Here is a 27,512-nt window from a genome sequence, read left to right as displayed (position 1 = left end):
GCAAAGGCAAGTTTTGATTCTCAGTTCAGGGTAACCTCAATACAATAATACTTGAATTTTAAAAAAGAATTCTTAGAAATGGAAGTGACTTCAAGACTAAAATGAATAGAACATAATGGTAAACTAGATAGCATATGTGAAAAATAGGTCACAAAGAGATTTTAAAAATTATTCAAGTTAATAAGAAAACATTTTACTCCAAAGTCAATGAACTTCATATTTTCCCAAGGGCTCAAGCCTTCTCTCTAAAAATGAGCCAGTTGTGGGCTGGGGATGTGGCTCAAACGGTAGCGCGCTCGCCTGGCATACGTGCGGCCCGGGTTCAATCCTTAGCACCACATACAAACAAATGAGCCAGTTGTAATTCCAGTGTAGCCATAGTTTTCTTAGTGTCAATTAAGAGTTTAAAAGCAAGGTTATGGGGCTGGGGATATAACTCAGTTGGTAGAGTGCTTGCCTCACATGCACAAGGTCCTTGCTTCAATCCCTAGCACTACACACACACAAAAAAAAATAGCAAGGTTATAAAAGAGAAAATCTAGAAGCTCTAGTGTAATAAAAGGACAGTATGAACAGAAGAACTGCAAAAAAAATCATCTGATAATTCAGAGAAAAATTAATAATAATGAATTATATTTTTATAAGACTAAAGTGCTTATCAAATCATTTCATAAGATCTGTACATATCAGCTTTGTAAGATAGGTTCTGCAATCCCCACAACATTTAGCATGGGGAAATTGAGGCTCAGGAAGGTAAAGTGTATCAGAACCCAACTAAATTGTGCTTACCTAACTCCTAGTCTAGTGATCTTTTTTATTAAATGAGATAATCTATAAAGAAAGCTGTGAAGACAAGAAAACCAGGTTAGGAAGGGGCAGGGAAGTTTCAAGGGAAATAAAGGGAAAGAAAATGCTTTAGGAAGCTACAAAACAGTATGTAGCTATTTTATTAACTGGAAAATCTTTTTGTATTTCTCCTTCACTCACTTAGAGGATATGTTAACTAAACATCAGACAAGACAGCCATTTCAGGCCTGTTCCCATGACAGACAGGTGATCCAACCATAGCCCTGGTCCCTGACAATACACTTATTTGAGCAGCCTATTCCTTCTCTCAAGACAACTCAGGAATATGTATACCAAATCAAAGAGATAACCACAGGAAGACTCAAAGCACACAGCAGTTCTACCCTGATTCCTTTGTCCTAAGTCAGGGCTTACTCTAACGTACAAGGAGGTCCCCCCCATACCCCACCCAAGCATAGCCTAAATTCAGCTATCAATCTGCCCTTACACCTTGAACTCATATAAAGGCTGGTCAAAGACCCAGGGGAAAAGGGATAGTAATCATCTTCTCTCAAGCCAAAAGTAGTTCATAGGGTAAAGTCACTCAATGTTTGGCCAGCAAATCCATATCCCTCTAGAAAATTGGAGATGTTTAACTACGGAAAACCTGGGCATGTTACTAAGTCAGAAATTTCCAACTGTAGTTAAGTGGATAGCTTAAGACAGCCTACAAGTTGAAAGAAAACCTTGCATGAAAAACTGTGTTTAAATCCACTCTTATTTGACCAAATATTCATTACATATATTGGCTCCAACCCAAGCCATATTCTTGAAATAATACCCACATGCTGGCACAGCACTAAAAAGAGTTTTACAAAGTACCTGTATTTTCACTGCCTCTATGAGGCAGAGTTTAACGTTCCCTTTTTTGCAAATGTGGAAACAGGTTTAAAAAGGAAAAGCAACCTGTTGAGATCTCACAAACAGAAAATGGCAAAGCCTGGAGTTGAACTCAGGTTTGTCTATTTTTAGGACTTTCTCTGAAGTTCCTGGAGAAGGCTCAGCTTTGTTAGGAAATTTAATAGCTGAAAATAGAAGAAAGACCTGAATTCTCAGACTTATATTCCACCATGGAGTTACTGTATGGCCCTATAAAATAGAGCAACTGAAATGAGGATAGAAAGAACTTAGCACTGACCCTCCTTCTGATATACATATATTTTCTGTTAATGGCACCACCAGTCTCCTCATTACCACACTTAAAACATTAGTACACCTTTGACTCTTCTTTCCTTACCTCACTACATGTAAAGTTCTATTGATTCTACCTCCACAGTGCAGACTCTGATCTCCACTACTTATGAACAAAGGCAAAGCCACCCATCTAGGCTCCCTGTTTCCTATCTCATTCCTATTTATATGTTAAACATATTCCGTGAGATTAATTTTCCTAAAGCAAAACTCAGGTCATGTCACTCTCCTACTCAAAACCTGCCTACAGAATAAACTCTAAACTTTTTCATCCTGATATTTTGAGGCCCTCCATGATCTTTCTTCAATTAACCTTTCCATCCTTAATATAGTACTCTTCTGCACTTATAGACAACAGTCTCCAGCCAATCTAGACTAACATCTCCCAAAGATTCTCCTGTTTTTCCCACTCTATACCTTTACTCATGACATTTCCTCTGAATAAAATGCTTCCCTCAACCTTCTTTATATTTCTGCCTAAAGTACTTAAGACTCACTAAGCTGCTTCTTCCTCCACAAAACTTCTCTGATCTCTAGGCAAAGGTGATCTCTTCTTCCTACAGGACTAACAGTATCAATCTTAGGGCACTGAGCCAGACAGAATGCCTTGAACAATAAGCTATAAAATAGGAGACTACTGTGAGGATTAAATAATATCAGGTATGTGAAAGTACCTAGCCCAATGCTGATACAGAATAGATGCTCTATTTAAAAAGCATTCTCATTATGATATAAAGTATAGATATACATCTTAACTCTCATACTGAGCCCTTCTACTAGGCTGGGATTGTCATAAAACATGTAACAGACATGTAAGATGCTGACTGAAGAGGTAAAGAACACTACACAGATACAGTCCCTATCTCAAGGTTTATATCCAGAACAGCTCAATCTGAGTTCTATTTTTAGAAGGTAAAAACTGAATATACACCACTCTGTAGCTAGACATTTTACCAATATGATACTACCCATTCAGAATACTGAAATATAGACTTTCTTTCCCTCTCTCCAACCCTCCAACTCCAAATCCTAGTTTCTTCCAGGCCCCTTAGGTGATACAATAAACTAATGCCACCAACAGTTATATACTTTCTAACCAAAATGCATACCTGTACCTAAAATCACATAGCCATTTCTCTCCCTCCCTTTTTTGTTTATTAAACCAAAAAGAAATTGGCTGGAGAGTGTTGTCTAATTTTTTTAAAAAATTTTTTAGTTGTAGATGGACACAATACCTTTATTTTATTTGTTTATTTTTATGCGGTGCCAGGGATCGAACCCAGTGCCTCACACATGCTAGGCAAGCGCTCTACCACTGAGCCACAACCCTGGCCCAATGTTGTCTAATTTTTTATCTTAGGATCAGATAAAGCTCAATTCAAATCCTGGCTCAAACATCTTGGAAGAATTACCTTAACTTCTCAAGAGTCACAGTTTACTGAAGAACAATATCCACATGTAAAAGTTGTTGTGCAGTTTTAAAGCACCTACCCAGGAGCTCAATAAATAGTAGCTACCATCATTATTCTTATCATTGAAGTTATTTGAGTTGTCTAAATTACATATTTATCTCTTCAGAGATATGATGAAGTACAAGTTTGAATGATCTTTGCCTTCGTCAGTGAAAGTTTCTTGAAACTAGACATCCATAAATTTGATGACTAACATACACGTAAACACAAAGACACAATTTTCTAACCTGTGTATCTATGTTGTACCTGAAGGGCATTCTTTTCCCCTGGACGCTATATTTTGGAAGCTGGCTGTGGGAACTTGGCAAACATCAACACATTTGTTTTAATATACACTTAGTGTTGAGAGTTCTGAGAGCTTCCTAAGAGGCCTGAGATAACCGAGAGAAGCCAAATAGAAGCAGAGCTACTGAATCCACTTTGAAAATTTGAGGCACATGATATTTGGAAGCCTGCCTACCTGCCTGCTGGTGAGATTTCTGGTCATTACCTAGGCCAGGGCTCAACCCAAGGCAGCCATGAGCTCTGTAAGTATAAATAACAGAGGAAAGGGACAGGTTTGCCCTAGATGGGCCATGCTGACAACACAGTTGACTCTCTTATTGTTTTTCTTCCTCCATCATGTCTCCCAAGAGGCACCTCCCTAATACTTTCAATGAAAACTGATGGGCTGTCTGTTCAGGCTTAAGTTCTCAGAGGTCCAAGGAGTTCTCAGCATGAGAGATAACATTTAAAAAGCCAACAATCATCACAGGACTATCCTACCTCCCTGGTACACAACAAGCCCAATAGCGGGAATCATAAAAAATGGTTCCCTCCTTCATCCCACAGCCAAGCTAAGAAAAGCAGTTAAAGTTCATTCTGTTCATTTGGATGCAAGTTTGACCTGAGGTAAACCCATATGAGCTGTGGAAACAAAGATAAGTAGCAGACCCCAAGGAAGCCTTACCCACAGATCTTATATTCTCTTTGACAGTAGCCCTACTCTGTTCCTACTGCAACCACTTGCTAAGGATAGCCATTCCTTTGGCAAACAAAAACTGCCAGATGGCTAAATGATTCTGCAATGCTATTGATAACTGTCACTGAGCACAGCTTCAGTAAATGATCACTAATAAAGTTGAGTTAGCAGGTTAGGCAGGAAAATCATGCCCACAAGACTTCTCAGAAAACTTACCACAGTAGGGCATGGTGACATATGCCTGTAATCCCAGTGACTTATGAGGCTGCGGCAGGTGATGATCATAAGTTCAAGGCCAGTCTCAGCAACGTAGCAAGACCCTAAGCAACTTAGTGAGACCCTGTCTCAAAATAAAGAATAAAAAGAACTGGGGATGTAGCTCACTGGTAAAGCACCCCTGGGTTTAATCTCCAGAACCAAAAAACAAACAAACAAAAAACCCACCATATATATCTACCCAATGCCAGGGCACATTTTAAGCTTTTTACAGGAATTGATGTCAATTTATTTGGCATTTTCCCTCCTATCTATTCAACCTAAAATCCATTCAGTGTAATGCATTGATTTATTCAATAGATACCTACTGGACACAAATTGTCTGATCAGCACTGTGACAGATGTTGAGGATAGATACTATTGTTGCCAAACCAGACATGGCTTTTATCCTCAAGAGAAAAGAAAATTTTGCAAAGAAAAAAGGCTTTAATATCTATACAACAACTCTTTTTGTTTTGTTTTGTTTTGTTTTGTTTGTTTGCTTGTTTTGTTTTGTTTTGTTTTTTTGGTACAAGGGATTAAACCTGGGGGGGGGGGGGAGGGCTTAACCTCCAAGCCACATCTCTATCCTTTTTTTTTTTTGAGATAGGGTCTCATTAAGTTGCTGAAGCTGGCTTTGAACTTGCAGTCCTCCTGCTTCAGCCTCCTGAGTCACTGGGATGACAGGTGTGCACCACTGCACCCAGCACAATAACTCTCTTTTAACTTCCTTTTTCAAGTGAGGAAGCTATAATGGGTTTTTTTTGTTTGTTTTTTGGTTTTAGTACAGGGATTGAACCCAGAGCTATTCAACCACTGAGCCACATCCCCAGCCCTTTTTATTTTTTATTTTGAGACAGGGTCTCACTAAGTTGCTGAGGATCTCGCCAAGTTGCTGAGGCTGGCCTTAAACTTGCAATCCTCCTGCCTCAGCCTCCCGAGCAGCTGGGATTACAGGCATGCACCACTGCACCTTGCATGAAACTATAGTTTAAATGATACTGTCAATAAGGACTCAAGCAGCACCCAGTGCTCTTGATACTACATCAAGCTGCCTCTCACTGTTAAGAGACATAAGCAAGGTGTGAAGTACATGCAGAGTATTGCAGATAGTAAGTGCCAACAGAGTTTGATTGGAGATGAGAGGTATCACATGACTAGCATAAGTGACAGGAAAGACTTCATAGAGAACATAGAGAACTGAAAGATGAATAAGAATTAAAAAGGATCGGGGAGAATATTCTAGGAGGAAAGTAAATGGCATAAAAAGGCAAAAGGAAAGCAGCGTAAGTAATGGTGTGCTCTGCAGACAAGGACAAAGGGGAAAAGAAAAAAAAAAAAAAAACTGGCTGTGCCAAGAATGCAGAGAGTGCAACAGAGATGAAGTGAGTGAAGTTGTCTAGGCTAGAACTAAATTGGGAAAGCAACCAACACCCATACAGAGATTTTAGAACCTGCACTTTCTCTATTCCAAGCTCTCCATCAGAAAACAAATTTATAGTGCCCTTGGCTCATTTCAGATTTTTTCCCTGCATGGGCCTGCATGGCTTCTCACACAAAATAAATCTGCCCAACTCTGATAAACATGACAGGGACACAGCTATCCCTACTCAAATCTCTCCTGCCTAGCAAGTTGTGCCAACACAGGCAAGGCTTTGTCAAATTCTTAGTGCCCAGAATGCTTCCCTTTGGCACTTTCCAGATGGCCACAAGTAACCTCACAAGGCTTTAGATACATTTACCTGCCTATGGAGTCCTCAAATCCATAATGCAATCAGCTAAGCCAAACAATGAGACATGTTGCATAAGGTTCTGACCCACCTCCTTCAGGAACCCACTTTGCACATCCCAATAGATGTCTTATTCCACTAAACTGATACTACTAGAGAGCAGTACAGCATTCAGATGTTAGTCACCATATGTGTAATGGTTTGAATATAATGTGTCTCCCAAAGGCTCACATGTGAGACAATGCAAGAAGGTTTGGAGGAGAAATAATTCGGCTATAGTCTTAACCTAATCAGTGAATTAATCCCTGATAGGATTAACTGGTAACTGGGGGCAAGTGAGGTGTGGATGGAGGAAATGGTTCCTTGGGGACATGGCTTTGGGGTATAAATTTGTATCTGGCGAGTAGAGACCTCTCTCTCTCTCTCTCTCTCTCTCTCTCTCTCTCTGTCTCTCTCTCTCTCTCTCTCTCTGCTTTCTGATCACTACTGAGTTGCTTCCCTTGACCATACTCTTCACCATGATGTTCTGCCTCACCTGGAGTCCCAAAGAATGGAGCCATCCTTCTATGGACTAAGACATCTGAAACCATGAGCCCTCAAATAAACCTTTCCTCCTTTATAATTGTGCTGCTCGGTCTTTTAGTAGCAGCAGCGAAAAAGCTGACTAAAACAATATGCAACAGATATTATTGGAATATAAATGCTCTCTAGCTAGGTGGTTCCCTGAAAGCAGCACTTGACACTGACTTTGAATACTCCTATTTCTGTCCAGTCCAATTTCTGTAAACATAATACAATACTGTGAACTATTTTCTTGTTCTCCTCTTTACAGGTTGCAGACCCCTAACAATACCAGATGACTACATTAGGTTAGAAACTCCACAACAGGGTGGGAATAACAAATGAAAAACAGAGAAAATTAGATTCTAGCCTTGGCTTAGCAAAATCTTGGGCAAGTTGTTCTTCTCGTATTTAAAATGAGAAGTCCCTAAAATCCATTCCAGTTATGATATACCAGGATGTTAAGTCCTAGCACCTAATACCAATAGCCTAAAAAAGAATATTTTTTCATCTGTCAATGTGTGAATCCCAATTCAATGCCATCTATAAATCTAACTCTCAGAAGCCATGCTGGAGTAGCAAAGGATCCAAGAGCAGTGGCTGTACAATAAGCTGCAAAATCAAAGGTACCCATCAAGGAGCTGGGAGACAGGACTAGAGCCTAGGATAAAGCTAACTTAGGACGAGACTTCAGGAAAGCCCAAGAATCAGAGGAGTAGAAAAGATGAGCCCACGTCAAAGCAATGAAGTCATGTAAACCAAAAGGTATGGTACCAAAAGGGAGTTCAAAAAGACTTTATAAACCAGGCATGATGGCTCATGTCTGCAATCCCAGTAGCTCAGGAGACTTAGCCAGGAAGATCCTAATTTTAAAGCCAGCCTCAACAACTTAGCAAGACCCTATCTCAAAATAAAAATAAAAAAGGACTGGGGACATGACTCAGTGATTAAGTGCTCCTGGGTTCAAGCTCCAGGACCAAAAAAAAAAAAAAAAAAACTCCATAAGACTCTAGGAAATAAGATTCAGAGATGCAACTACCCTTAGAGACATGCTACCTAAGTAAACACTCAGATTCTGACTGTTTCTCAGGCCCACAAAAGCAAAGATTGAGAAAACTACACTATCCCAACTGTACATCATTTTATAGTTTATAATGCCCTTTCATAAAAGTCTCATTTTATCCTCACCACAAACTTTTTCATTAAGGTAATTCCCTTTCTACAAATGAAAAAATTAAGGCTGAGAGAGATAAGGTAACTTACCCTCTACTAGATCCACAGCTAGTAAGGAAAGAGACTCAAACTCCAAAGCTACTCTAAATCCAGATAGTTATGCCTCATGACTGTGGCCAACTCAGACCCTTCAGCAAACCAAAGCCAATCATCCTATTTTATGTCTAGGCTTCTACCCAGCTACACACACAGCATAGGTCTTTGTGGAATTAAACAGTTTTACAGATACTCTTAAATGCTTTCTCCTAGAGAATAGCAATTATAAGAGTCTGGCCTCTTTAAAATCTTTCACAAATTTCTTCCAAGTGAAGTGAACCTGTTGGTCCCAAACTGCTCTGGATTGGGTGTTTTTGCTTTTTTGTCATTGTTGTTGTTTGTTTTGACAAATACAGCAAGATTTTACTTATCAAGTGAATGAGAAATTCTAAGAATGAACTTTCTAAATATATCAAGCTTATTTCTTTCAATTTACCTAACACCTCCAAGGAAAATATTTTTCAGCTTTTAATCGTATGCCTAGTAAACTACAGCAGAACTAGACAATAAATCCAGTTCAATTCTAAAAATGTTATAGTATGCAAACTATGCCACATGTCAAACTTTGTGCTAGAAGTTTGAAGTAAAAAGTTAAACATCTGCTGTCCTAACCCTTTAGAAGCTTATGGAATAATAAACTGACCTGACCCTCTCCTCTCTCTCCTCTCTCTCCCTTCTCCCCTTCTCCCCTCCTCCCCTCCTCCCCTCCTCCCCTCCTCCCCTCCTCCCCTCCTCCCTCCCTCCCTCTCTCTCTCTCTCTCTCTCTCTCTCTCTCTCTCTCTCTCTCTCTCTCTCTCTCGATCCCTTCTCTTCTGCAACTGGCCACTACTGTCCTGCTAATAAAATCTCAGACAGGTTAAAAAAAAAAAAAAGGCTGACCCACAAACACATAACTTCAACAATATAGACTCTATCCCCCAGAGCAGCACAGCTTTCACCATACTATTCAAAAACCTTTGTCAACTCAGCTATGATCAGACTATAAAAGCTCTAAGTGCCTGATCAGCAAGGAAATTCCCTCTTTGGAACATGCCAACAATATGTTTTGGTAAAAACAGCATGGGCTTAGTACATAGATCCCAAGAGTTCTGATTCTGCCATATTTTAACCCTGTAACCTAGAACACAAATTTCTCAGCAACAAGTCCTCCATCTTTAAAATGGACAAAAATGATGCTAAATAAAAGATTGAAAAAAGATAAAAATATCTGAACTTGGATGAAACTTAGTACAAAGTGTCCTAGGTGAGAAGCAACATCTATAAAGGTTGAGGAAAGGCCCAGATTATGTGTGTACTAAAACATAAGATAGTTTGAAAGAGAGAAAATAGAATCCATTCAAACAGGCTATCATTCCAGTTTTTCAACAAACTTTAATAGAAGTTAGGCTGAGCACAATAAAAACAGATAAAGTATAACACCTCCTTCCTTCCTCCACAAAGATCTTACATTTGTGAAGGAGTGTGTGTGTGTGTGTGTGTATCATTGCTATTCTCTAGGAGAAAGCATTTATGAGTAGCTGGAAAACTGTTTAATTCCACAAAGACCTATGCTGTGTGTGTAGCTGGATATATACACACACATACATTATATATATGTATATATGTATATACATGTGTGTGTGTGTGTGTGTGTGTGTATAATTAGAAATGTATACAAAGTATCCTAGAAGACATACAGAAATCTCTGTGTTGTTATTGTTTTATTTCTTAAACTGTTTTTAACATGGATATTCAATACATTATTCTTTATCTTTTTACTTTGTTATATATCTTAATATTTCATAATTTGGTTATCAGTGTAAAAAAAAAAAAATCTCTACTATGGGCCCTGTTTGGTATCTTTTCTCTCCCTAAAAGCCTGGCAGCCAGAGTAGTTGAGTTTTCTGGAGAATCATTTCCCATGGAGGAAAATGTACCACAGAATGCCCTCAAAGCCCTCAGCAATGTTTCTCAAAAGGCAGCCCTGGAGGAAACCAAAAGGGACTCTTGGGACTGGAACCCAAGTCCTGTGGAGACCTAGGCAACCACTCCCCTCAATAAGAACTCATCCCTTTCTTGCCAAACAAATCTTATGACTTGTATCAAAACTGGGCTTTTTAAGGTGAAATAATCTGATTGCTACATTGTTGTTTTGGTTTTGGGCACTAGGGATTGATCCCAGTGCCTAAATCACTAAGCCAAATCCCCAGACGTTTTTTTTTTTTTTTTTTTTTCCCTTACTTCATTTGCTGATTTTTTTTTTTTTTAATTTTTAGTTGTAGATGGACACAATACCTTATTTATTTTTATGTGGTGCCAGGGATCGAACCCAGTGTCTCATGCATGCTAGATAAGTGCTCTACACTGAGCCATAACTCCAGCCCAGAACTTTTTATTCTGATATAGGATCTCCCTAAATTGCTTAGGGATCACTAAACTGTTAAGGCTGCACTCAAACGCGTGGGTCCCCGACTCACAAATCCTACTCTAGTATTGTACCATAACTTAGTTGAAACTTCAAAAACTATTATTTAATGCATCTCTGGGTTTCACGTTCTTCACATGGAAAAACAAGTGGGTTGAACTAACTGATTTTTCCATCTCTTGTGAATTAGGCAGCCACTTTTCATCTCCCCAAGATCTGAAAAAAATTATGGGGGAAACTGTAAAACCTCCCCCAGCTCTCCCAGACAGGCTAGTCACTTGCTCCTCTGGGCTTCTAACAGCCATGTATGTGTATGCATATATATGTGTGTGTACATATATATTTACACCTACATATTACATATACATAACACGTGTGTCTATACACACACACACACACACACACACACACACACAAATACTTCCATTAAGCATTTATGATTAAGTTGTTTTTTTATTGTTGTCATTGGTGGTGGTGGTGGTTTTTGTTGTTGTTTATTTTGGATTTTCTTTTGTTTGGTTTTCTTCACTTTGCTTTGGTACCAGGGATTGAACCCAGGGACACTTTACCCTGAGCTACATACCCAGCCATTTTTATTTTATAATTTGAGACAGGATCTCACTAAGTTGCTTAGGGGCTCACTAAATTGCTGAGGCTGGCTTTGAATTTGCAATCCTCCTGCCTCTGCCTCCCAAATTACTGGGATTACAGACTTGTACCACCATGTCTGGATATCACAAAGCTTTGAGAGATGTAAAGCTTAGTGGCTGAGGTAGAGGTAAGGTGAAGAACTACCTGGATTCTATACTATCTGTATAACCTTGGGCAAGTTATTAACCTATGATTTAATTTCCTCACCTACAAAATAAGGATAATAATATCTATTCCACAGGATGGTTGTAGGAATTAAGCAAAATAAAATGTTTATAATTGTGTCTGCCACATAAATATTATTATTATTATTATTATTATTATTATTATTATTGATGTTACTGTATTAACTTTCCTACTAGACACTGGGTTTCAGTTTTAACTAAATCTCTGTTCCCTTCTCATTCCCCTGAGCACCCTGTTTATGTTTTCTTCTGTGTCGCTTACCACAATAATATATTTATTTTTGTGTTTATTTTCCATCTCCCCAACAAGACTAACTTCTACAAAGTAGGGAAGATGACTGTATTGTTCATTCTTAAATCCCCATAGAAAACATACAAAGTAACTGGTCCGGACAGGCACTCAAATACCTGTTGAATAAACAGCACATGAGCTGGCATTGTTCAGTGTTTGCTGAATCAATTAACCTAGCTAAAGGTGATTGTCAAAGCTGAGGCCTGGAAGCAGATGATGTCCTGGCTGCCTCAGGATTAGTGTCCCTCTACCCAACCCCCAGTATTATCTTCAGCCAAGCCCCACCCACCTGCTCTTGGCCTCAGCCCAGTTCCGGGAGCCACCCTCAGCTAAAATTAGCATAGCTACCAAGATGGCCAGGCCATTTATAGCCTTGGAGGCAGCAGCAACTAGCTGGGTGGGCAGGCAGGGCTCTGGTCTGCCACACTATTAGGGATTGATTGAGAAGCCAGCCAGCACTCTTCATATTGTTTAAGATGCCTATCCTCCAAGGCCCTATTTTAGCTATATATAACCAAATCACAATTCTTGATTAGAGACCCTCAATACTTCCAACATTGGCAGCCCCAACTACAGACCACCTTGTACATACTCTACAGAAAACATTTTTGAGTTTCTGAAGCCTAAGCAAAGTTCCATTATCCATCAGGCCAACTTCAGAAATGCAGGCCCCGTAGCAACACAGCCAGGCACAGACCTTTACTGAGAAAGTAACTTAACACAGCTGGGTATGAAGCTATTAAAAAGTCAGAAAGTGTCAGAAAAGACCTCTAAACTGCTCATTAAGAAAGCCTCCTATCAGAGCATCTGCCTTCACTGCAGGGTCAGGCATTTAATAATACTTAGTGTATGCATTGGAAAGACAAAGCATTTTTAACTAAATCCTTCTTAGAATCAAATCTTACACCTAACTAAGAGACAGGTACCTTTATCCAAAACTGAATTTTCTGAGTACCTACAACACACTCTCCAAAGATCTAAGCTATGAAGTCACCAGGGCCTGACTAATTGCCAAAGAACAAGAGTCTCTGGTCCCACCTAGCACTTCTTAATCAGGACAGGACCTGAGAAGATGGGAAAAGTCCAGTACTTAAGCATCAGAAGACTGCCTACAACACCAAGCACAGGACCCAGTTTCTTCACCCATGCAAATAAGGATGTATTATCCTACCCTTGATTCCAAAAGGGATACTATGAGACTTTATAGAAAAAATAACTGTGTAACTATAAAATACAAACTGAAGAGAACACAAATTTACTAGGAATGTTGAATCTGACTTAGAAAAGTGGTAGCTTTAAGAGCAAAAAACTCCTCCTGGGGCTGGGGTTGTGGCTCAGTGGTAGAGCGCTTGCCTAGCACATTTGAGGCACTGGGTTAGATTCTCAGCACCACATACAAATAAATAAAATAAATGTATGAATAAAATAAAGGTCCATCAACAACTTTAAATAAATAAATAAATAGATAGATAGATAAATAAATAAATACTCCTCCTGTGTTGTGAGGATACACAGGGGTTGGAAAGGTTCCTAGTTGCATAGAAAATTTCTCCCCAAACCCTTTTGCAGAACCCAATCTATGAACCACCTCTTCTCTGTCTGAATCAGAGACAAAGTCCCAGAAAGACCTAATGGGATAACCTACTAGAAAAATGGGACATCCAGGTTCCCACAAACCAGTCATTCATAGCACCTAGGATGTCTCTCTGAGACATTCCTCCCTAGAATTCATTACTATTGTGGCAAGAGAAACCAATTTCTGAACTGAGAAAGAAAAGGACAAAATCAATAAAAAAAGACCAAAAATGAGGATTCAGTATAGGCCTCTTTAATATGTTATACGGAGGGCTGTCTCCATAAGTTTAAGTCATGGAGTGATCCTGAGGGATGCTGGAATGCCTCTTACCTTGGGGTAGGAGAGGAGATTCTTGAGAGCTAGCTAATGCCTAAAACTCAAAACATTCCTTTTAGGGGCTGGGGGGCTGGGAATGTAGATCAGTGGTACAGTACTTGCCTGGCATGCATGAGGCCCTGGGTTTGATCCCCTACCCCACCAAAAAAAAAAAAAAAAAAAAAAAAAAAATGAATCTAAAAAATAGAATTCTCTCAAAAGTATTCATTTCATGGTTAGAGTTTCATATATTGAAGTGGGAAAAATGGGACACATTAATTATAAACAGGGATATCATTGGGAACAGCAGAGGTGTTCCTCAGATGTCTTTCATAGCACAGTAAGAACCAAGCTTAGGGCTAGGCTTCAGGAGTCAAGGAAATTTCCTATAGAGAGACAGAATTAATTTGAAAGAAGAACCTACCCCCTATCTTTAAAAATTAACAGCTAAGAGTGCCATGCTTGCATACAAAACAACACAGGCCTTATTGAGAAATCAGCCCTTGGGGAATCTGGAATCACAGAGCCCAGTCAAGTAACTTAAGGTTGGGGTGGGGGTACCCAAGAAAAGGCCTACCACTAATGCCAGGTTCTGGATCCATCCATGAAAGTTTCCGACCACTGTATTTCTTTTCCTACTTGCATCAGCAGGTACTGAGCCGCCATCCCTTCACTTGAGTTTGTTAGCCTCAAAATAATTCAGTATAACAACCCCCTGAGGGGGACCCCACCTTCAGGTCACAGATCAGAGCCACTAGGCAAGAGAAATGAGAAAAGGCAACCGATCTTCAAAGTTTTATGTAAAATAAGTGGATTTAAAAAGTGTTCCTTTCTATTGCAAGAGTAAACCAGGACTCCTGCTATGTGACAAGTTCAACAAGTGCACAGGAAAAATCAGGACAGATAAAAAAATAAGACGGAATATCTATACCCATCAGTCAGAAGAAACAAAGTAAGTTAACAAGTAATCCCACAAATAATATTATGCTAATGTCCAAATAAAGGCCATTTTACTCCCTAGTGGTAAATAAGATCCCATCTAAGGATTTGCCTTGATATGTCAATTGGGCCCAGCTAAGAGACAGATTACTTAAAGGAAGGGAGGGACTAGGGTTCCCATGGTGGTTGGAACAGAAACCTGAACACCAGGCTATCCAACAACAAGCTGGCCCAGCCTTGATTTTCCCTGCTCAGCCTGAGTGGTCTCAACCCCCCTCTACTATCAAGTGCTGAAACTGGCTAAAAGCAGCTGAGTAGGGCATCCTTCCACACAAGTAGTCTTAAGATGGAGCCTGATCTGAAAGGTCAAAGTGCCCCCAAAGTCTTTTTCTCCTTGCAACAAAAGACATCCTGAGGAGGGATGAGGAAAGTTATTCAGGGAGATAGTAACATTAGCCATGACCCCTTAACAGAAAGAACTTCTTGGACGCCTGAAACTAGACAATAATGTGTGGATCCTCCACCAACCTCATATGTACAAACCTACATTGACTTTGGGCTACTCAGTTCTAAGTTAAAGCCCACAGCACAGTCCAGCCCGCAGCAAGGCCTTACCTGCTGCAGTGGACTCCTCAGAAGTGGCCCCTGAGCCGGTTCCTGTGGCCTTCTCGCTATGACTATGACTGAGGCTCTGGCCCTGATGCAGAAGAAGCCCCCAGAGGAGCCACAGGGCAAGACGAGCGCAAACATCCATGACTCTAGGTCTCAATCCACATGCGCCTTAAGTGGACACCTTGCAATCCCAGAAGCAAAGCCCGGAGTCCGGGAGTGCAGCCGACGGTCCCCAGGCAAGATGCCCTCCCAGCGCCGCAGCTGTCCAGCCACCTGCGGGCCTGCCTCCTCCGACAGTCAAAGGTCAAGTGCTCCAAGTTTGGGCGCGGGAGGAGGACCGGGCCTCTGGTCCAACAGTGGGTCCGCCTGAGCTGCAGCGGCCTGAGCTCGGGCGGCTTCCGGAGAGTTTGGGAAGGGTGGCTGCGGGGCTGCCGTCAGCTCCGCAGCCTGCTACACCCTTGAGAAAGGGGGCGGGCAGGATCTCCCGCGGGTACCGAGGTGGGGGAGGGAAAGAAGAGAACGGGGACACCTGACCTCGCCCCGCGAAGGAGCGGCGAGCAGAAGCTCGGGGAGGGCGTGCGACTCGCAGGCCCCAGCGGGTAGCGGCGTCTCCGGGATCCTAAGCCTCCTAGGCCGAGGTCAGCGCCTCCGCCCAGTCCCGTGCCCAGGCAGCCGGCGGTGCCCGGGTCCAGCAGGCATACGCACACCAGGCAGGCCCGGGACAGCGGCTCCTCAGCCGGCGGGCGGCACGGGGCGGGCCCGGGGCGGGCGGGGGCGTGCTCTCCCGCAGGCCCGCCCCGCGCCGCCCGGCCCCCAGCGAAGCCCGGGCCCGCCCCAGTGCCAGAGCTTATCCCGGAATAACCTGTTGGAAAAGGCTTCCCCGACCCCCGAGCCTATGCTGGTCTCCTCCAGGACCCCGGTCCCAAACCAAAGGTCAGGACCCTGCCTCCTTAGTTCCTCCGGATAGTCTCCCGCGCTAACCGCCGGCCCGCGGGAGGGCTCCTGACACGCAGTTGCTCAGGTAACCCAGGCCTGCGACGGCGGCGGCGGCGGCGGCGGCGGTAGCTGCCCTGCCCTGATCTCCAGGCCGCGGTGCTGCTCCACTCGCCTCAGCTCTAGAGCCAGGCTGACAGAAGTCCCGACACAACGACAGCACCCATGGAGCCGCCTGAGGCGACAAAAAGACCGTCTGGGTTTGGCCGGAGGGGGGGGGGCGGGGGGGCGAGCTACCAGCCCCCCACTCTCAACCGGCCTTTCAGACTCCGCCCTCCCGCCGCTCCTCACAACCAATCAGCTTCCGCCTCTCTGCGACTTGGGAACCCGCGCGCTCGGTCTCCCGTGCGCAGCGGCCCCTGGTGAGCAAATCTAGGTAGTGAAGGCGGGACAAGCTCCTGGGAGGCCCTGCCCCTTTGCAGAGGGTTAGAGAGTGAAGGGAGGACCCGCTTAGAGAGTGAAGGGAGGACCCGCCCTGAGGGAAGCCCATTAGGGCCAGTGAGCATTTATTTTCAGAGGAAATTATGACGAAAGCAAAGTGAAATATCCAGACCCTGTATGTAAAATCCCCCTACACATATATTGAGTCTGAGCTAAAAGCGTTCTGAACACACCCTAACTAACCCTCCAAGTTAAGTTGGATGCCCTCGCTTAGCTCTCATAACCCGTTTTCCTACCTGCCTCTCAAGCCCCCCACCCCTTGAGGTTTTTGCGGGTGTGGCCTGTGACTGGTTCCTCCCTGCATCTCGCTCTCCCAGCTCTCAAAGTCAGTTGAAAGAAGTGGCAGCGACTTGAGAACCAGTGCCCCCAAAGAGAGCCTCATATGGGCCTCCTTCAACAAAGCCTGCACTTCCTGTTCTTTTCTCAAGCACACTGTCAGCAGATCTTTACTGAAATCTCCTCTGTGCCCTACCCTGTCCTTGGCACCCAAGGCAAAGAAGGGTTTAGACCCAGTCTCTTCTCTGATTGACAGTGCTAAACCACTCCTGTTTTGAGCAAGCCCTTTGAAGACCAGGACACGGATTTGCCCAACAGCTGCCTGGCTTAAGAGTTAGGCTGTTGATATAAAAATACATGACTAACGTCATCTATTACTATGCTCCCCCACTCTCTTAAGCTCCCATCACACTGAGTTGTTTTGTTGTTGTTTCTGTTTGTTTGTTTGTTTGTTTCAGTGCTGGGGATCAAATGGTCTTGAGCATGCTAGGCAAGCACTGTACCACTGAACTACATACCCCCAGCCCATGTCCTTCTTTAAGTTTCCCAAACAAAGCCACCTCACAGCCTGCGTTTCTGCTGTAGCTTCTGCAGGGGAGGCTTTTCATATAATTAGATGGCCTCCCATTCTTCCAGACACAGTTCGATGTCTGAAAGCTTAGAAACTCCTACCCTAACCACCCCCTCAAAATCAGTCTGTGGTCAGAGTTGGACCATAGGTATGTGTGCTCTTACCCCCATAGTTAGGAGATTGAATTTTCAGAGGTCATTCTTGTCTGTGACAGTTGGATCCAGCCATAGACTTTGCACATATCAGGTGTTCAGTAAAAGTTGGTTGTCATGCATTAGTTCATTTGAGCACCTTTTTTTTTTTTTTCTCAGTACTAGGGATTGAGCCCAAGGGTGCTCTACCAGTAAGAGCTACATCCCCAGACCTTTTTAAAATTTTTATTTTGAAACAGGTTCACACTAAATTGCTGAAGCGGCCTTGAACTTATGATTCTCCTGCCTCAGCCTCCCAAGTCTCTCAGATTGTGCCATGCCTTGCAGATCACTCAAATATTTATTGAATTACAGCTATGTGCCGGAAAATTGGCCATGCTAGAAGTCAAACCCATTATCTAGATTCAACTAATCCTAGACTCTGAGCAAGGAGTCTTAAACTACAAAAGGAGCAACTAGGTTATATGATTGAGAGAAGTAGGTGAGAGTAATAGGGAGTAGTGAGGATTGTGGACTGGTGAGCAGACAGGAAGGTAGGACCACTGTTGACCGATTGTAAGTAAGAAGATAGAAATCTGAACTTTTATATGACAAATTCTTTTTGTAATATTGTACAACAAACTACAAAACCCAGGGCTAGGGATGTAGTTCAGTTTAGTGCTTGTGCTTTTCACGCACAAAGCCCTAGGTTCAGTCCCCAGCACCATGAAAATAAATAAAATATAAAACCCTTTATAGGAATTGCTGGGATTATAGGCAAATGCCATTGCACCCAGCCTAAACTGACTTTCTTTATTAATATCTTTTTTTTTAGTTGTAGATGGACACAATACCTTTATTTTTGCTTATTTGTTTTTTTATGTGGTGCTGGGGATCAAAACCAGTCCCTTGTGCTGCTAGGCAAGCACTCTACCACTGAGCCATAACCCCAGCCCTAATATCTCATTCTTAATGTGGATCTCTAGATTTTGAATTTTTACTACTTATTTCCACAAAGAATCATTTAGGTTTGATAATTTTATAAGTACTTTTAAAGAAACAGTGCAAGAGTTTAATAGGTAGTGTTTTTAAGTTACTTAATAAAATTTTTATCTATTTTGAATTGTGTGGGACTCGGTAAATCGAATCATTTCTAATATGCATGGAAGTTTGATTCTTATGTAGTTTTTTATTTTGTGCTTGGCAGGTCATTGAAAACAATTGTTGATTGTTGGAATTTCTTACTGGTCATGTGGCAGGTTTTAGATATCCCTCCTTCATTTATCTATTTCATCATTTCTTATGGGTAAAATTGCTTTGTAAAAAAGTGCATGGAAGTTTATTTCACTTTCTTGGGTAATAACAAGTTGCCATCAATTTGTAAGTTTATAAAGTTTTTTTTTTAATCCTTTATATGCCACATCAAACACATCTGCAGCCCAGATTAATCACTCAGACTGCCAGTTTGTTGTTTCCACTTAAGCCACCTACCTGTGCACTTATTTGGTTAAGAGAACATGCAAGAAAAGAACAAAGTAAAACATGCTTAACCCAATTTCCCTCAAATTTGCATCATTTCTCTTAGCCACTGTGTAATTTCTTTGGGGGTATAAGTCATAACCTATTTGGTACAAAAACCCTGTCTTAGAAGCAAGAAACCAGGGTTACCCTGGTTCATACCAAAACCTTAAACTTCTCAGAGCCTGTTGTATTTCCTGTGAGGCTAAAATGTGTCTAGGAACTAAAAATACTATTACCAAATGATCCAGCAATTCTACTTTGTGTATATACTTTTGGGCAAAAAATATGAAAGCAGGGTCTCAAATATTTGTATAACCATATTCATAGCAGCATTGTTCATGATAGTGAAAAGGTAGAAGTAATCCAAGTGTCCATTGATAGATGAAAGAATACACAAAATATTTTTATATAAATATAGATATAGATATATACATATACACACATATGTGATAGAATATTATGCAGTCATATAAAGGAAGGGAATTCTGGGCTGCATAGGTAGCTCAGTGGTAAAGCACTTGCCTAGCACACACAAGCCCCTGGGTTTGATCCCTAGCACCTCCACACACATATACACAAAAAAGTGTTGCCAGGCATGGTGGCACAGGCCTGTTATCTCAGCTACTCAGGAGGCTAAAGCAGTAGGATCACAAATTTCAAGGCTGGCTGGCCTAAGCAACTTAGTGAGACCCTGTCTTGAAATTTTTAAAGGGCTGGGGCTGCAGCTAGGTGGTAGAATTCTTGCCTAACATGTTCAAGGCCCTGGATTTAATCCCAGGACCACAAAAAAAGTGGTGGGGAAAGGAAATTCTTTATTTTATTTTTATTTTTTTAAATAAATCTTTATTTTATTTATTTATTTTTATGTGGTGTTAAGGATCTAACTCAGTGCCTTGTGCATGCAAAGCAAGCACTCTACCAACCGGGCTATATCCTCAGCCCAGGGGAAGGAAATTCTAACACACACTACTTCATGGATGAACCTTGAGAGCAATATACTAAGTAAAATAAGCCAGTCACCAAAAAAATAAAATACTGTGATTCCATTTATATGATGTACCTGGAGAGGTCACTTTCATAGAGACAGAACATAGAATGGTGTTTCATAGAGACAGAACATAGAATGGCTGGGAAAAGGGGAGGGGAGGGATAATGGGTTTGGTTTCGGTTTTACAAGATAAAAAGAGTTCTGGCAATTGGTTGTGCAACAGTGTGAATGTACTTAACATGACTGAATTATATACTTAAAAATTACTAAGGAAGCCAAGCATGGTAACACATGTCTGTAATCCCAGATACTCAAAGGCTGAGGCAAGAGGATCACAAGTTTAAGGCCAGCCTTGAAAACTTAGCAAGACTCTGTCTCAAAATTAAAAGGGTTGGGGATGTAGCTCAGAGATAAAACACCCTGGGATTCAATCCCAGTAGGGGAAGTGGAGGGTGGGGAGCCCGTGGTAGATTAAGATTTGAGAATATGATTCAGTGGTAAAGTGCTTGCCTAGCATGCACAAGATCCTGGGCTGGATCTCCGGCACCACAAAACCAGGTGCCATGGCACACACCTATAGTCTCAGCTACTTGGGAGGCTTACATCCCAAAAGTACTTTCATTTTCTGGTGCTTGGGATCAAACCCAGGGCCTTATGCGTGCAAGGCAAGCACTCTACCAACTGAGCTATATCCCCAGCCTATATTTTGTATTTTATTTAGAGACAGGGTCTCACTGAGTTGCTTAGCACCCTCGCTTTTGCTGAGGCTGGCTTTGAACTTGCAATCCTCCTGCCTGAGCCTCCCTCCTGTGCTGCTGGGTGCCACTGCACCCAGCTGGTTTTCTTTTGTTGTTTGTTTTGCCTGGGGATTGAACCCAGGGCCTTGTGGGTACTAGGTGAGTGCTCTACCACAGGGCTGCATTCCCAGCCCAAGCCCTACCTGGGCAACAGAGTGAGGCCCTGTCTTTAAAAAAAAAAAAAAAGATAATAAATTTTATGTTGCATACGTTTTACCACAATTCAAAATAAATGGTGTCTAAGAGTCAATGCCATGGACAAGGCAATACAAAGAACATTCTAGTCTCATCTCTACCCCCATGATCATGATATAACATTAGAAAAGCCAGTTTCCCTCTGGATCTATCTCCCTAATCATAGAATGAGTTCCTACTAGATTATGGACCCAGTTCAACTTTACTGTTCTACAAGATAGTAAAACCTGAAACATCATGGATCTTCTTGGATCAGAAGCTGTAACTCTAACCTCAGTAACCTTATGGTATGTCCCTACTTAAGTGTAGCCTCTGCAAGAATTCCTCACCTCATTGTAAATATCAGGATGAAACAGAACTTTCTTCCCTACCCACCTCCATACCTCTCATTTATTTCTTCATCATTTTTGGTACCGGGATTGAACCCAGGAACATTTAACCACTGGGCCACAACCCTGGCCCTTTTTATTCTTTATTTTGCGACAGCATCTTAGGGCCTCACTAAGTTGCTGAGGCTGCCTTTGAAGTTGTGATCCTCCTGCCTCAGCCTCGAGAGTTGCTGGCATTAATGTCATGAGCTACCACTCCCATTTCCCCCATCCCTCTCTTTTTTAAACCAATACACCAAGCCTTTACCATGTGCAAGTATGTCTCCCTTGCATCACTCTTTAGGTTTTTAAGTTTTGGGTTTTGGTTTTGGGGAGGAGTACTAGGGAGGAGTAAAAGGGGCACTTGACCACTGAGCCACATCCCCAGCCCTATTTTGCGTTTTATTTAGAGACAGGGTCTCACTGAGTTGTTTAGCACCTCGCTGTTGCTGAGGCTGGCTGAACTCGCAATCCTCCTGCCTCAGGCTCCTGAGCTGCTGGAATTACAGGCATGAGTCACCATGCCCAGCTCCCCAGTCTCTTTTATTTTTTTATTTTGAGACAGGGTCTTGCAAAGTTGCTGAGGCTAGCCTCAAACTTGTGATCCTCCTGCCTGGGACTCCTGAGTCGCTGGGATTACAGTCGTAGGGTACTACCATACCCTACCCTTTTTTGTTTGTTTGTTTTTGAGACAGCATCCCCCTAAATTGTCAAGGCTGTTCTTGAATATGTGATTCTTCTGTCTTTGGAATTATAGGTGTGGATCACCTTGCCCAGCTAGATTAAACTAATTCTTATGTCTCCATTCTACTATTTTTAAGAACTTTCACATCATCTATTATCTCATCTCTTCCCATAACAACTCTGCTAGATAAAGACAGAGGCTATAATAATTTTATAAATGAAAAAATGAAGCTGAGAAGTGGTAGATTGAAAACCAACTTGCTTTCCCCTCTAAGATTTCCTCCCCATCCTTTAAGTCTCAGTTCAAGTGAAATAAAAACATTTATTTTTTAACCAATGATGACAGTTATGATGAACTAAGGATTACGATTTTAAAACAGAAAGAAAAATAACTCCAAATCATCCCTTCCTTTGGTACCTTCCTGATTTGCCCTGTCTCTCTAGTCTATGCCTTAAAGTGCTTAGATAACTAAATTTTGATTATCTAGTAAGCATCTCTCTTTCCCGTTAGCCTCTGAACTCATCAAGGACTGCATTTCATTTATCTTTATACTCTCACAGGCTAGGTTGCCCTGTACATAACTAATACATAAGTGTTTGGCTGAGTGAATGAATGAATTAGGTATGTTCTGTGCAGCAGCCTAACTATACTTCCTTTCATCACAGGATTTCTGGTCACCGATAGCTTTCATTTGGGAAATGAAAGAAACTTGGTAGAAGTGTATTCAAGTGGGAAATCTGCTGGAAAAAAATAAGGAATCCCTGAGCTTGGGCTGTGATAATAGTGGTGTTCCCTGGTGTCCAAAAAAGAAAAGTATAGATACCACTCTGAGAAATAGCCTAAGACCTGGCAGGTAGGGAATGAGGAGAGAACTTGGCTTAGAAGCAACAGAGCATCATCTCCCCTTCCAGAATCAGTTCTAAAATCTTACTACCAATATTATTTTATTCATTTAACAACTACTGAATCAAGCATGGTAGCCCATGCCTGTAATCCCAGCTATTGAGAGGCTGAGTCCAGATCACAAGTTTGAGGCCAGCCTGAGCAACTTAGCAAGATTCTGTCTCAAAATAAAAAATAAAAATGGCTGAGGATTACGGGGTGGGATTGTGACTCAGTGGTAGAGCGCTGGCCTAGCATAGGCGGGACCCAGGTTCGAGTCTCGCACCACATAAAAATAAAGACATTGTGTTGTGTCCATCTACACCTAAAAAAAATAAATAAATATTTTTTTAAAAAAGAGTTTAAAAAAAATGGCTGGGGATTGGGGTTGTAGCTTAGTGGTAGAGCGCTTGCCTAGCATTGTGAGGCACTGGGTTTGATTCTCAGCACCACATATAATTGAATAAAGTCCATTGAAAACTAAAAAGAAAATTAAAAAAAAAATGGCTGGGGATATGGTTCAGTTGTAGAGTACTCCTGGGTTTGGGGATTGCTACAGAGTTATGTGAAAGGCCACAGTGGGGGGACAAGTAACTGCCTAATGCAGTCAAGGAGGCTATGTGGAAGCATAGATTCTGGGACAGGGTAAGGTGAAGCAGGTGGAAAGTTTCTGGAATCAGACATCTTAGATTCACAACAAAGCTCTGATATATGACTCTAGGTAAGTAACCTCTCTGGCTTCAGTTTCTCCATCTGAAAAAAAGAATTCTGTAAATCTTAGATGACTTCATATATGTAATTAGAACAGTGCCTAGCATAGCTTTGAATTTGGAAGGAACTAATCTGTGCTAGGTATTATATTAAACATGCTATAGCAAATCAACATTCAAACTGGGCACAGTGGCAATCCCAGCAACACAGAAGGTTAAGGCATGAGGATCAAAAGTTCAAGACCAGCCCCAGCAACTTAGCAGGACCCTATCTCAAAATACAAAATAAAAAGGGTTGAGAATGTATCCCAGTGGTACAGCAATCCCCAGGTGCAATCCCTAGTACCCCAAACAAAACAAAACACCAAATATTTACTAAGCAAAGTATTTATATAACAAAAACACTGTCCTAGGGCTGGGGTTGTAGCTCAGTGGTTGAGCGCGTGCCTTGCATGGCACTGGGTTCAATTCTCAGCACCACATCAAAGAATAAATAAATAAAACAAAGATATTGTGTCCATCTACAACTAAAAAAAAAAAGAAAGAAAGAAAGAAAAAGAAAATACTTAAAAAATTTTTTTAAAAACACTGTCCTAGGCACTGGGAATATAGCATTAATAAAATAGGCAAAACTTCTTGCTCTCATGGAGCTTACATGTTATCTCATATGATTAATATCCACAGCAATCTTATGATATAGAGGAAAGGAGAAAATTAAGCCTCTGACAAATCAAATTTTCCTATCTGTAGGTGTTTTTATTTATAAGGTGAAGATAACATTACCTGCCTAATAGAATTGTTATATTAATAAAAGTGTAAAACATTTCTAAGTTCCTTTATTAAAATATTCCATAACTTGTCCAAGGTCACACAGCAAGTAGAGGGCAAAGATGAACATTAGAGGAGAAAGGGAGCAGAAAAGAATACTGAATCAGTTGAGCATCTTAGAGTTGACTTGTTCTTGAAACACCAGGACTGAGGAAGGAACAATTTTCCAGGGGGGATTATGACAGATGACCTAGGTACCACCCAATCTAGAAAAATCTCAGAGATGCAAAGGAGTCCTGGAAGCAAACAAGACAATTATTGTTCTGCCTGCCTGGTAGGAGGGACTCTCCTGGAGGACAGGCCACTGTCCCATCCCCCACCATCCACTTAGTTCCTCAAGGGAGTCAAGTACAACGGATCAGAAGACATGACTCTAAAACTTTAATTTGTCACTTCCCTTGTTAGTTCTTTCTACTGTCTCCTGTCTTTCCTGTCAAAGCCCACAAAACGGTATACTGATCTTATCTTTGGCAGTATCAATAAAGAGGAGTAATAAAAAGGAGACAGCGTTCTACTCCTCAGGCAGGCTGAGAGAAGAAAGAGCAAGGGATCAAGAGGAGACCCAAGTAGGCTGAGTACTTGAAGCCACATCAAAGACAAAGGAGAATGTAGAATTAAGGTTAGCCAAAGGGGCTTGGACCTGAGCTGAGCAGAGGTCCTCAATGGGTCACAGTATTACAGGAGTTGAAGTTCACTGAGACCCACTTAGAAGATATCAGGGCACAAGTGACATCATCTAGGACCTTTCTCCTCCAGCTCTCTCCACCCTGCTCTTTCAGGAAAACTGAATGAGCTTTAACATTTTGATTTTGAGAGAGAGGGAATTATTGATTAAGGTGGAAAAAAAACTTAAAACATTATTTGGACATAAAAATTAATGTTTATTTGTGATACCATTGGGCAACTTGCTAGCCATTCTACATGCATAATCTAATCCCCCCAATCTCACAAAGCACTATTTGTCTTTTCTATTTTAAAATGAAACTAAAACTGAGAAGTTACCTCTGTTATATGCTCTTGTTGTGCTCTATACTTTTGTATAATTACCTGTTATTTTTATTTGCTTTTTATGGTGCCAGGGATTGAATTTGGGGCTTCACACACATGCTAGGCAAGGGCTATAAACTAAGCTACAAACCCAGCCTTGATTACCTGCTTAAGGTCTGTCTCCTGTGCTAATAACAAGAGGGTAGGGACTTGTCTTGTGTTTTCTTCCATTCATTACTGGCATGTAAACACTATGCCTGGCACCAAGAAGGTTTTCAATAAATATGCATGGAAAAAATGAATGCAAGAGGCCATGTGACTTGTTAAAGGCCATACTGAACATATTAGTACCAGGATTTGCGTCCTGAAATGTCCTGAAATATGAACTTTATTTACTCTATCAGGTGCTTTCATATATTGTCTCACTTCTAAATGTCCAGGCTTGGTGTCCTTGTCTTCAACTGTTTATGAGTACTCACACACATACTCAAGAACTCACCTATTCAGGAAAAGCTGGGAAGAGAGTAGGAAAAAGAAAGAGCCCATCTGGGATTCTGCCCTTTTCTACCCTCTTCAGCTCAGCATCGTCCTTCTTCAATAAGACCTTGTGGGCAATTTCACCTGCCCCTCCCTCTCCTCTGATCATAATGGCCTTTCATGTATCTATTGCACAAAAGTGGCTCCAAGGGGCTGAGGCTGTGTCTCAGTGGTAGTGCACTTGCCTAGCACATGTGAGGCACTAGGCTCGATCCCCAGCACCGCATAAAAAAACAAAGATATTGTGTAAAAAAAAAAAAAAAAAAAAGTGGCTCCAAATCACCTGGACTCTGCTGGACTCTGATGATTCTGTCTTGCCTGTCAAAGCAAGTGTTTACATATATTAGTAACTTATTAAAGCAATTTAATTCCACAATGTTTACTGAAAAAAAAAATGTGTTCTTAAGCCTGCTTATGCTAGGCCCAATGAGTAAACACAAAGATGAATCAGACACAACCTCAAAGGAGGAGGAGGAGACAGACATTAGGCTCTGATATAATTTACTACAACACAAAGCATGATGACCTAAGTGGTATTAACCCATGAGCAATGTGCTATATGAATAAACCTTAATTGTTTAATTATTATTCTGAAGAGTGCATCATAGAAGGTCAGAGCTCAAAGGTATCATCTAGTTCAAACCCTTGTTTTCTTGTGGAGGAGTCTGAGACCTAGAAAGGTAGTGCTTACCTAAAATCTCACCAGTCTATCCAGCTGAGCTAAGACTAGACTTCAAGGTCTTCTGAAGCCCAGCCCTGGGCTCTTTCCTCCTCTGATAACTTCATCTGCAACAGTCTCTTAACCCACCAGACCATGAGATCCTCAAGGCAGGTTATCCCTCCTGAATTAGGGCAAGGCAAGCCCAATACAGTCAGAAGCTCAGGAAGTACACTCTAACCTATGGATGACAATTCAGTCTTTTTTGTTTTGTTTTATTTTTGGTAGGGAGGATTGAACCTGGGGACATCTACCACTGAGCCACATCCCCAACTCTTTTTATTTTGAGAGAGGGTCTTGCTAAATTGGCCTCAAACTTTCAATTCCCCTGCCTCAGTCTTCCAGGATCACAGGAATGCATGACCACTGGACCCAATCCAGTTTTCTAATCTATTTCACTTTATGTGCACTCCGCCTGCGCCACTTTGCTTCTAAATTGATTTTCAAATACGTTTTGCAGGAAACTTTTTTTTTTAACTCTTTAACCAGAACAACAGTATATAAATCAGATAACAGCAAACTTTGTCTAAAGGAGAGGAGTCCAAAGCCCCACTATTTTCCTATTTTCAAATCTTGGGAAAGGAACTCTAAGGAACACGGCTCAAAAGCAAAAATCACCCTTTTT

General features: G+C 41.5%; 1 protein-coding gene across 3 annotated transcripts in view; it reads right to left on the bottom strand.

Moving 5' to 3' along the window:
* Stim1 (stromal interaction molecule 1) overlaps positions 1 to 16,010 on the bottom strand; it is a 200,666-nt gene extending 184,656 nt beyond the window's left edge. For all 3 annotated transcript variants that reach the window (XM_076846756.2, XM_076846754.2, XM_076846758.2), the window contains exon 1: positions 15,263 to 16,010. In XM_076846756.2, coding sequence (XP_076702871.1) covers positions 15,263 to 15,401 — 139 coding nt within the window. In that variant the 5' untranslated portion in view covers positions 15,402 to 16,010. The remainder of the gene's footprint in view (positions 1 to 15,262) is intronic.
* Between the last annotated feature and the right edge of the window lie 11,502 nt (positions 16,011 to 27,512).

Source organism: Callospermophilus lateralis, chromosome 2 (genome assembly GCF_048772815.1).
Source record: "Callospermophilus lateralis isolate mCalLat2 chromosome 2, mCalLat2.hap1, whole genome shotgun sequence".
In the NCBI taxonomy this organism is placed as follows: Eukaryota; Metazoa; Chordata; class Mammalia; order Rodentia; family Sciuridae; genus Callospermophilus; species Callospermophilus lateralis.
This window is presented reverse-complemented; position numbering and strand designations above follow the sequence as displayed.